Source organism: Equus caballus, chromosome 8, assembly GCF_041296265.1.
Source record: "Equus caballus isolate H_3958 breed thoroughbred chromosome 8, TB-T2T, whole genome shotgun sequence".
NCBI classification, from domain to species: domain Eukaryota; kingdom Metazoa; phylum Chordata; class Mammalia; order Perissodactyla; family Equidae; genus Equus; species Equus caballus.
In genome coordinates, this window is record NC_091691.1 from 52,188,241 (window position 1) to 52,200,830 (window position 12,590).

Below are 12,590 nucleotides of genomic sequence, written 5' to 3' on the forward strand. Positions count from 1 at the left end.
GTCTTCTATTTGTTGCCCTTGTTCTTTGTTCCTATTTTTGTCTTTCACATATTTCCCCTCTTTTCCTAGCATGTAAGTTATACTTCTTTTTTCACTGTTTTTAGTGGTTGCTCTAGAGTTTGCACTATATATTTTATAGCTAATCCAAGTTGACTTTCAAATAATACTATACCACTCAGCAGTAGTGCAAACACCCTATAATAATTAAAATTCCTAATTCCTCCCTCTCATCTTTTCTATTATTGCTGTTATTCAATTCACTTATACTCAAATATATGTGTATATATTTGAACATATTATTTCTATTATTACTTTGAAACAAGTATTATCTAACGATCAAATAAGAATAACAGAAATAAAAGTTTTAATTTTACCTTCATTTATTCCTTCTCTGATTCCCTTCTTCATGTAGATCTGCGTTTCTGACATATGCAGCTTTCCTTCTCTCCAAAGGATTTATTTTAACATTTCTCACAAAGCAGGTCCACTGGAAAAAATTCCCTCAATTTTTGTTTGTCTGAGAAAGTCTTTATTTCTCCTTCACTTTTGAAGGATACTTTCACAGAGCACAGAATTCTAAGTTGGTGGTTTTTTCTCTCAAATAAAAATATTTCACTCTACTCTCTTCGTACCTTCATGGTTTCTGAGTAAGAGTCATATATAATTCTTATCTTTGCCCCTCTATAGGAAAGAGGTTTTTTCCCTCTGGCTTCTTTCAGGAATTTTTCCTTGATTTTCTTTAAATATGATATGCCTAGCTGTAACGTATTGGGCATTTATCCTGTTTGGTCTTCTGTGAGCTTCCTGGATCTGTGGTTTGATGTCTGACATTAATTCAGGGAAATTCTAGTCACTATTGTTTTAATTATTGCTTCTCTTCTTTTTTCTCTTTCTTTTCTTTCTGGTATTCCCATTAAGCATATATTAAACCTTCTATAAAAATCCAAGTTTTTGGATATTCTGTTCTGATTTTTTTCAGTTTTTTTTCTCTTTGATTCCAGTTTTGGAAGTTTCTATTGTTATATCCTTAAGCTCAGAGATTCTTTCCTCATCTGTGTCTAGTCTACTAATGAGCCCATCAAAAATATTCTTTCTGTTACAGTGTTTTTGATCTCTAGCATTTTAATTTTTATTCTGTCTTAGAATTTCCATCTCTTTGCTTACATTATCCATCTGTTCTTGCATGCTGTCTACCTTTTCCATTAAAGTCCTTAGCATATTAATCATAGTTTAAAAAAATTCCTGATCTGAAAATTCCAACATTCTTGCCATATATATCTCTGGTTCTGAAGTTTGTTCAGTCTCTTCACGCTATGTTTTTTACTTTTTACTATGCCTTGTAAATTATTGTGGAAAAGTGGACATGTTGCACCGGGTAAAAGGAACTGTGGTGAATAGGCCTTTAGTAATGTGATGGAGAGTTGAGCGGGGAGGGGAAGCACTCTACTGTCCTATGACTTGGTCTCAGTCTTTTGGGGAGCCTGTGCCCTTGGACTGTGAACTTCAACAGTGCTTCTAAGTTTCTCTCCCCCTTATGTGGGAGAGGAGGCCTAGAGGGAGCTGGAGTTGGGCATTTCCCTCCCCCAGGTAGGTTAGGCTCTGATAAAAACCCAGCAGGTCAGGTTCTAGTAAAATAGTTTCTCCTGAGGGCAGGTCTTGTTAAGAACAGAATGCTCTGGCCTATTTCAAAATGGTTTCCTTTCCCCTCTCTCTGCTAGAAGCACGAGGGGATCTTTCTCCAGTATTCACTGTGAGGAGCTGGTAGAGCTCCAGGCGGTAAAACTCACAAAAGTGTGGAGGCCTCCGTATAACTGGGTTCTTCTGAAGTTTTTAATTCTCTGACTTGTCCTTACTGAGCTTCCAGCAATTCATCAATTACAGTTAGGTTTTCCTAACCTATGACTGGTTCCCATGGAGGTTTCTGCTGGTGGGTTTCTACTCCAGTAAGTTGTGATTCTCTATATCTGTCTGTCTCTCCAATTTTGGGGGCAGTGGTTTGCCTTGTGACCTTCCTTGCCTCTCTGAGTGATTTAAGAAGAGTTGTCAATTTTTAAGTTTGTTCAGCTTTTACTTGTTGTCAGAACAGAGTGGCAACTTCTAAGTTCCTTACATGCTGGACAAGAACCACCCACTATCTTCTTTTTACATAGAAACCATAGGTACAAAGACATTTAGTAATCTGATCAAGGCCCCCCAGCTAGTATCTGGCAGAGCCAGAACTTGAATTGAGATGTTCTGGCTCAAGAATCTGTCCTCTTAACCACCATACCATTGAGGAAAACAAGCTAGTTGAGCTATTGGGGGAAGGAGGAATATGTTTTCTTACCATGAGATCTTTCATGTCTACTAAGTTTACATTTTTGGAAAATTTTCTAAAAGAATTAAAGGAACATCTGCCAGAACGGTTGGTTTGAAAATAGTGATTACTAAAACTTGAAGTAGATACTACAAGTAAACATTTTAGGGTAAAAGAAAAAAATCACTCCTAAACCTACCATTTTTACAGGTTACATTTCAGTGCTTGTCCATCTTCGTGAATATTATATGTGGGTATTATGTATTCAGTGTTTTCACTTAACATTCTATCATGGGAATTTCCCCATGTTTCTGTAATTCTTTATAAGTGACCTTTAATGGTTGAATAATATTCTACCTTGGTGATGTGCTATAATTTACAAAAGCATTCTCTTATTGTTTGATGTTTGATAATTGATATTTGTCTGTACAATGATAGATAATGTTCCACAACTGCTTTCCTTCCATTGAGTGATTTCATTCAGGATAGCCCCAGCATGTGATTACTGGGTCAATGGGTATGGATAGATGTATAACTATTGCTGTATTAGTTTCCAGAAGAGTTACACCAATTTTCTGGGCTTCCAGCATTGTATAATTATAGAAAATATAATTACATAAAAATATTATATATACATGCATGAAAACCTCTTAGATGTAAGTGCAAGGACAACACCAGGAGACTCTGAAATATGGACTGATGCATGACTTCTTTTCAGATGTTCAGTTTATGTTACATGTTGCCTTGCATACAGGAGACATTCCATAGATATTTATTGAATGGATGGATGATGGAGGGATGGATGACATCCAACTGATTCCTACTAATTAACACACAGAAAGTTAGTGGCAAAGTTGAGATGATATTTTGATTTATAATATAGAGCTCTTTCACCTACCATAACTGCAGTTTTACTTCACTCAGCCAACATTCACTATGTACGTAGTATGTGCACAGCAAAGTTTGGAAGCTGGCGGTACTACTATTAATAAATCATACTTCCATTCATCATGGACCTCATAGTTTGGGAAACTCACATATCTTTCTGGATCAAGTTCTCATTTATAAAATGAATATAGTGACCACAGAAATCTCTTCCAACTCCTGGATTCTGTGATCTTCTGAAACTCTAAATTTCCCATTTCTAGACACTAAGACTCTAGAGGAAGCTTATTTTAAAGAGCATTTTAAAGGAATTGGTGATTCAGGATAATAATAGGGAATTTTCTTTTTTCTCCTCCTCATTCATTCATTCATTCATCATTTATCATTCATTGAACACATGCTAAACACCAAACATTTTTAAGTGCTAGGAATAAAAATAGGAATAAGTCCTCTTCTCTTAAAAAGTCTACAGTCCAAAATGGGAAGGCTTTTTGAAGAGGAATAGTTTGGCAATACAACAGTACTGTACACAGTGTTTATGTGTATGTGAATGTGATGTGTTTACTCAACTATTCTAGCCAAAACTTAAATGGAGTGGTCTCCAGTATAAAGTAGAGGAGGGAATCAGCTAATATTGATTGATTCAAGCTTACCCTCTAAATGTTCCCAAAAGTTGATGGAAAATATCATTGAATCTTGTAGGTTTATCATGGGGAAAAATACTTGTAGCATACTTTCCAACATCAAGACGAAAGAGGACATATGAATGTGGACTCACCATTTCTCTTCTTCTACTTGCACTCCTACGGACTGGAACTTACTGGGTGTTTTATTTTCCCCCGTTTTGTCAGGTTCTTCAGCATCATCCACCTGAAGAAATAATTTAAAAAGTAGAAGTGCTCCATGTTAGTCATCTCACTTGAAAACCAAATACCACATTTTGTTAGAAACATCTGTAGTATTACTGGAAGGTTTTGTGATTTGTAACCTTTTCATTCAATATTTGTGTATTTGCCAAGAGCCATTACTCCATTATTAGTGTGCTCTTTGACTCTGTTCATCTTTGTAAAATGCAATTTCGTTCACTGTCTATGATTCCTCTATAGAATTGTGAGCATATACTTACCTGTGAGCACTGTGTTAGAAGAGAGCACTACATGGAAATGTGTTCTTGGAAGTTTTGAATTTGCAGATAACAAGATACAAAAGAAGGAAGAAAATTCATTTACTGTAGTTAGAATTGTTGATATTGGGAGATAGAGGTATTAACTTTATTAAAATAAACCATAGAGGAGGGGGCGGGACCAAGATGGCAGAGTGAGTAGTCTTCTTTGTCTCTCCTCCTTCGAATCTACAACTAATTGGACATTCACTGGTTAACAAAGGATATCCAGATAGCATCTCAAGACGCCTGAGAGACCCGTGCTGCTATACATCGGAAGGCGGGCGGACTTCCCCCCGGGAGGAGGTGGAGATAGGTGAAAACTCTCCGACCCCGACCCCCAGACAGCCTAGTACCTGCAACAGGCTCTCTTCCAGTGGACTCCCCCATAGCATCGCCACACACCAAGGGCGGGAGTGTGCACTCACTGGCGTAGCGACGGTGGAAATAGGTGACAACAGCCCTACCTAAGCCCCCTGCGATTACACCTAAGCCCAGGGGGAAACTCCACGGTCCCGCACCCGCCGGCAGGGAAAGCTTCTGCTTGCCATTAGCAGGGAGGCCCCGTCTAGCATTCAAAACACTGGGAAGCTCCCAGGGAGTGGATTCCCCAGCAGGGCACCAGCCCACCAGCCGCTGCCAGGCTCACGGACTCTGGTTATGCACGGGACAGTGCAAGAGGTGCCCAGAGTTCCCGTGGACATGCTTGGGGGCTGGGTAGAGCTCCAGCATCCGGCTCCGCGGCCCAGGGGGAAACTCCAGGGTCCCACACCCACCAGCAGGGAAGGCCTCTGCTCGCCATTAGCAGAGAGGCCCTTCCTGGCATTCAGAACACCAGGAAGCGCCCAAAGAGTAGAATCCCTGGCAGGGCAGCAGCCCACCAGCTGCTGCCAGGCCCACAGTCTTCGGCTGTGCCCAGGACGGTGCAAGAGGTGCCCAGAGTTCCCATGGGCATGCTTGGGGGCTGGGTGGAGCTCCAGCACCTGGCTCTGAGGCCCAGGGGGAAACTCCAGGGTCCCGCACCACTGGCAAGGAAAGCCTCTAGTCACCATTAGCAGAGAGGCCCTGCCCAGCATTGAGAACACCGGGAAGCTCCCAAAGAGCAGAATTCCCCACAAGGCAGCAGCCCGCCAGCTGCCGCCGGGCCCAGAGACTCTGGCCGTGTCCCAGACAGGGCAAGGGGCTCCCAGAGATTCTGTGGGAGTGGTTTGGGGTTGGGTGGAGCTCCAGTGGAATGGCTATGTGGCTCAGGGGGGAACTCCAGGTTCCCACAGCAGCCTCAGCAAAAGCCTCTGCACAGCACTAGTGGAGAGGTCCTGACCAGCAATCACAAGGCTGGAAGGCCCTGGGGCAAAAGTAGCACAACTAGATGAGCTAACCACGGACTGCAGAAGATACCCATAGCTCTACTGGGACCTATAGTGGACAAGTGTGATCTTGTGGGCTCTGTCAGTGACAGAGCTGCGATTACAGGTGATCCTGCTCCCGGCTGCTGGGAAAGCCCATAACACCACTGCAGACCCCAAGGAGGGAGTGCGTCTAGGTGGTCTGCAACAGTAGGCACCAGCAGCCTGAGGCCCCCTTGCGATTGCCCCCACAACTGACAAGGGACCCCACAGGACCACTGTGACTACGAGGAGGGGCCCAGGTCCAGTCAGTAACAGCTGACAGGGTTCCTGGTTGGTGCAGTCTAAACAGCTGCTCCCCCCCACACCAGTTGCAACAAGTGGACTAAACTCCTAGTGACTAAACTCTATCTCTAGGCAGAGGCATAAATCCACGCCATTAAGCAGTATGAAAAAATATATTAAATCCCCAGAACAGAAGGAAAATGATAAGTACCCAGAAAACAATCCCAAAGACAATGAAATCGATAACCTAAATGACGATGATTTCAAAACAGCCATTATTAAAAAACTCGATGAGTTAAAAGAGAATTCAGATAGACAACTCAATGAGTTCAGGAGCTATGTCACAAAAGAGCTTGATACTATAAAGAAGAACCAATCAGAAATACTGGAGATGAAGAACACAGTGGAGGAGATTATGAAAAATCTGGACTCTCTGAACAATAGGGTTGATGATATGGAGGACAGAATTAGCAATTTGGAGGATAGGAATATAGAAATGCTGCAGTCAGAGGAGGAGAGAGAACTAAGACTAAAAAGAAATGAAGAAACTCTCCAAGAATTATCTGACTCAATTAGGAGATGCAACATAAGGATTATAGGTATACCAGAGGGAGAAGAGAAGGAGAAGGGGGCAGAAGGCCTGTTCAAAGAAATAATGGCTGAGAACTTTCCAAACTTGGGAAGAGAGATGGAACTTCATGTGACAGAAGACAATAGATCTCCAAACTTTATCAATGTAAGAAGACCAACCCCAAGACATGTAGTAGTAAAGCTAGCAAAAGTCAATGACAAAGAGAAAATACTAAGGGCAGCCAGGCAGAAGAAAATAACCTACAAAGGAACCCCCATAAGGCTATCAGCAGATTTCTCAGGAGAGATCTTGCAGGCTAGAAGAGATTGGAATGAAATATTCAAAACTCTGAAGGACAAATACCTGAAGCCAAGAATACTCTACCCAGTGAAAATATCCTTCAAATACGATGGAGAAATAAAAACTTTCCCAGATAAACAAAAGTTAAGGGAGTTCATTGCCACAGACCTCCTCTTCAAGAAATGCTCAGGAAGAACCTCATACCTGAAAAATCAAAGAAAGGAAAGGGGTTACAAAATCCAGAACAAAGGAGATAAGCAGAAGGACAAGAACAGAAAGTAGCTGCTCTCCATCAGAACAGGTTAGCAAAAGTTAAATAAAATATTAAAGATAAATGGAACGGAAAACACCAAGAATAAATATAACCTAGTCATTTTAACCACGAACTCACAACACAAAAGGAAGAGGAAAAAAAAAAAATCTGACAATAACAACCTAGAAGGGGAAGAGAAAAGGGATGGAAAGTTTTAATTTAAGGAAATAAGAGGCTATCAGAATAAGGACTATCTCATCTACGAGATGTGTTATACAAACCACCTGGTAACCACGAAACAAATAACAAGAATAAAGACACAAATTACAAATAAGAAGAAAGCCAATACAGAAATTTACCTACTTGAATTAGGAATCCAAAAATCATGGGATGAGAAACAAAGGCAATGCAAAAGAACCAGAAAACAAGTGATAAAATGGCAGCAGTAGGCCCCCACGTTTCAATAATCACTCTAAATGTAAATGGATTGAACTCTCCAATCAAAAGACACAGAGTGGCAGGATGGATTAAAGAACAAGATCCAACAATATGCTGCCTACAGGAAACACACCTCAGCCCCAAAGACAGAGACTCAGAGTGAAGGGATGGAGAACAATACTCCAAGCCAATAATGAACAAAAGAAAGCAGGTGTTGCCATACTTATATCAGACAAAGTAGACTTCAAAGCAAAACAGATAAAGAAAGACAAAGAGGGGCAGTATATAATGATAAAAGGGACACTCCACCAAGATGACATAACACTTATAAATATATACACACCCAACACAGGAGCACCAAAATTTGTGAAGAAACTATTAACAAAACTAAAAGGAGACATCAACAATACAATAATAGTAGGGGACCTCAATACCCCATTAACACCAATGGATAGATCATCCAGACAGAAAATCAACAAGGAAATTATAGAATTAAATGAAAAATTAGACTAGATGGACCTGATAGATATATATAGAACATTTCATCCAAAAACAGCAGGTTACACATTCTTCTCAAGCGTGCATGGAACATTCTCAAGGATAGACCGTATCTTGGGAAACAAAACAAGCGTCAATAAATTCAAGAGGGTTGAAATAATATCGAGCATCTTTTCGGATCATAATGCTATGAAACTAGAAATGAACTACAAGATAAAGCTGGGAAAGGGGCAAAAATGTGGAGACTAGACAACATGCTACTGAACAATGGATTATTGAAGAAATTAAAGAAGAAATCAAATATTATCTGGAGACAAATGAAAATGAAAACACACCATACCAACTTATTTGGGACACAGCAAAGGCAGTCCTAAGAGGGAAATTCATTGCAATACAGGCTCACCTCGATAATCAAGAAAAATCTTACATAAACAACCTCAAATGACACCTAACAGAATTAGAAAAAGACGAACAAACAAAGCCCAAAGTCAGTAGAAGGAGGGAAATAATAAACATTAGACCAGAAAAAATGATATTGAAACAAAAAAGACAGTAGAAAGGATCAATGAAACAAAGAGTTGGTTCTTCGAAAAAATTAACAAAATCGATAAACCCTTAGCCAGACTCACTAAGAAAAAAAGAGAGAAGTCTCAAATAAATAAAATTAGAAATGAGAGAGGAGAAATCACAACAGATACCGAAGAAATACACAGGATCATAAGAGAATACTATGAAAAACTATATGCCAACAAATTGAACAACCTAGAAGAAATGGATAAATTCCTAGACTCATACAACCTCCTCAAACTGAATCAGGAAGAAACAGAGAATCTGAATAGACCAATCACAAGTAAAGAAATAGAAACAGTAATCAAAACCCTCCCCAAAAATAAGAGTCCAGGACCAGACGGCTTCTCTGGAGAATTCTACCAAACATTCAAATAAGATTTAATACCTATCCTTCTCAAAGTATTCCAGAAAATTGAGGAAGATGGAGCACTCCCTAACACATTCTATGAAGCCAACATCACCCTGATCCCCAAACCTGACAAGGACAACACAAAGAAGGAAAACTACAGGCCAATATCACTGATGAACATAGATGCAAAAATCCTCAACAAAATTTTGGCAAACCGAATACAGCAATACATCAAAAAGATTATACACCATGATCAAGAGGGATTTATACCAGGGACACAGGGATGGTTCAACATCCGCAAGTCAATGTGATTCACTTCATTAACAAAATGAGAAACAAAAACCACATGATCATCTCAACAGATGCAGAGAAAGCATTCGACAAGATCCAACATCCATTTATGATAAAAACCCTCAATAAAATAGGTATAGAAGGAAAGTACCTCAACATAATGAAGGCCATATATGACAAACCCACAGCCAACATCATACTCAACGGACAAAAACTGAAACCCATCCCTCTCAGAACAGGAACAAGACAAGGGTGTCCACTTTCACCACTCTTATTCAACATAGTACTGGAGGTGTTGGCCAGAGCAATTTGGCAGGAAAAAGAAATAAAAGGAATACAAATAGGCAACAAAGAAGTAAAACTCTTGCTGTTTGCAGATGATATGACCTTATATATAGAAAACCCCCAAAGAATCCATAGGAAAACTATTAGAAACAATCAACAGCTACAGCAAAGTTGCAGGCTATAGAATCAACATACATAAATCAGTAGCATTTCTATATGCTAACAATGAACTAACAGAAAAAGATCTCAAGAACTCAATCCCATTCACGATTGCAACAAAAAGAATAAAATACCTTGGGATAAATTTAACCAAGGAAGTGAAAGATATATACAACAAAAAATACAAGACTTTCTTGAAAGAAATCCATGATGACATAAAGAGATGGAAAGACGTTCCATGCACATGGATTGGAAGAATAAACATAGTTAAAGTGTCCATACTACCTAAAGCAATCTACAGGTTCAACACTATCCCAATCAGAATCCCAATGACATTCTTTACAGAAATTGAACAAAGAATCCTAAAATTCATATGGGGCAACAAAAGACCCCGAATTGCTAAAGCAATCCTGAAAAAGAAGAACAAAACTGGAGGCATCACAATCCCTGACTTCAAAGCATACTACAAAGCTACAGTAATCAAAACAGCATGGTACTGGTACAAAAACAGATGCACAGATCAATGGAACAGAATTGAAAGCCTAGAAATAAAACCACACATCTATGGACAGCTAATCTTCGACAAAGGAGCTGAGAGCATACAATGGAGAAAAGGAAGTCTCTTCAACAAATGGTGCTGGGAAAACTGGACAGCCTCATGTAAAAGAATGAAAATTGACCATTCTTTTTCACCATTCACTAAAATAAACTCAAAATGGATCAAAGACCTAAAGATTATGCCTGAAACAATAAGTCTTCTAGAAGAGAATATAGGCAGTACACTCTTTGACATCAGTTTCAAAAGAATCTTTTCAGACACCATAACCCCTCACATGAGGGAAACAATAGAAAGAATAAACAAATGGGACTTCATCAGACTAAAGAGCTCCTTCAAGGCCAGGGAAAACAGGATTGAAACAAAAATACAGCCCACTAATTGGGAAAAAATATTCACAAGTTATTTATCTGACAAAGGGTTAATCTCTATAATATACAAAGAACTCACACAGCTCAACAACAAAAAATCAAACAACCCGATCAAAAAATGGGCAGGGGACGTGAACAGACATTTCTTCACAGAAGATACACGGATGGCCATTAGACACATGAAAAGATGCTTATCATCACTAATCATCAGGGAAACGCAAATCAAAACTACACTAAGATATCACCTTACACCTTTTAGAATGGCAAAAATATCCAAAACCAAGAGTGACAAATGTTGGAGAGGCTGTGGAGAAAAAGGAACCCTCATATACTGTTGGTGGGAATGCAAACTGGTGCAGCCACTATGGAAAACAGTATGGAGATTTCTCCAAAAGTTAAAAACAGAAATACCTTATGACCCAGCCATCCCACTACTGGGTATCTATCCTAAGAACCTGAAATCAGCAATTCCAAAAGTCCCATGGACCCCTATGTTCACCGCAGCATTATTCACAATAGCCAAGTCATGGAACCAACCTAAGTGCCCAGCAACTGATGATTGGATAAAGAAGATATTGTATATATATACAATGGAATACTACTCAGCCATAAAAAAGGACAAAGTCGTCCCATTCACAACAACATGGATAGACCTTGAGGGTATTATGTTGAGTGAAATAAGCCAGACAGAGAAAGACGAACTCTTTATGACTCCACTCATAGCTGGTAGTTAACATATAGACAAAGAGAACTGATGGGTGGTTACCAGGGGAAAGGGGGGGTCGGGGGAGGGCACTAAGGGTGAAGTGGTGTACCTACAACATGACTAATAATAATGTACAACTGTAATTTCACAAGGTTGTTAACTATCATAATCTTAATAAAATAAATAAATAAATAAACCATAAAGTATCTTCATTTTTTTCCTTCAAACTAAGGAATTGGCTTTGAATATCTTTCCAATTTCTAAATGGCTATGTATATATACATACATAATGGCTCATGTGGAAAACGTGTCCATATATAATGGAAAGCTTATGTGACAGATTAGGCCCAACCCAAACTTGAAATAAGTTTTATGACTATTCAGAGCAATTAGATTTATTCCTCTTTTTTCTATGCTTTTAATAAATTACATTTTTCTAAGTATAAAAGCAATTCAGTATAAGTTATATAAAATTAAAATACCGAAGTATATAAAGTAGAAAACTAAAGTCCCCCAAGAACCACTGTCAGTCCTTTGATGCATATTTGTCCATCCTTTAATATATATTACATATAAAAATGTATGTATACATCTATATAAAAATCTAGTAACAAGATTACAGTTACTAAATTTACACAGATGAGGTTATATTATATTTTTTCCCTGCAGTTTGCTTTACTCATTAACACTGCTGTCTTTCAGATACTGTACCACATCAGCAAATGCAGCTCTAACTCAGTCCTTTTGTTGGCTACATAAATACTCCTTTTAAGGACTACGTAAGTAACATGGGCATCAGGATAATTTTGTCTTTGTTATAATGTTCTCTATGTTACTGAAGGTAATACATATAGTATTACCATTAACATTCATACATATCTTTATAACAATTGTGCAAATGTTGTTTGGGAAAAATTCTTAGAAATGTTAGTTGGAAGGTATGGAGCACGTTCAACTACAAGGGACATTGCCAAATTGCTCTTCAAAGCATTTACCATCCTGCCATAATCAGCATATGGGAGCATCCATTTCTCTACACCCTCATCAGTACTAAATATTGCCAAACTTTGACATTTTTGCTAATGTCACAGGTGAAAAATACATATTGGTCTCTTCTACTTGTGTCCGTAAATCGTCTATTCATATCCTTTGTTTCTCTGTATTTTTTCCTATTGAGTTGTTTTTTAATTTTCTTATTTATGGGATCTCTTTATATCTTATGACCTTAATAGCCCTTTCTCAGTTAGTTCTGCTGTAAATAATTTCTCC

At 38.8% G+C, this 12,590-nt stretch overlaps 1 protein-coding gene across 25 annotated transcripts in view; it reads right to left on the reverse strand.

The window, feature by feature from the left end:
* Nucleotides 1-12,590, reverse strand: part of DLGAP1 (DLG associated protein 1) — an 843,036-nt gene that overhangs the window by 53,213 nt on the left and 777,233 nt on the right. For all 25 annotated transcript variants that reach the window (XM_001915460.6, XM_070220811.1, XM_070220815.1 and 22 more), the window contains one exon: nucleotides 3,960-4,051. In XM_001915460.6, coding sequence (XP_001915495.2) covers nucleotides 3,960-4,051 — 92 coding nt within the window. The remainder of the gene's footprint in view (nucleotides 1-3,959; nucleotides 4,052-12,590) is intronic.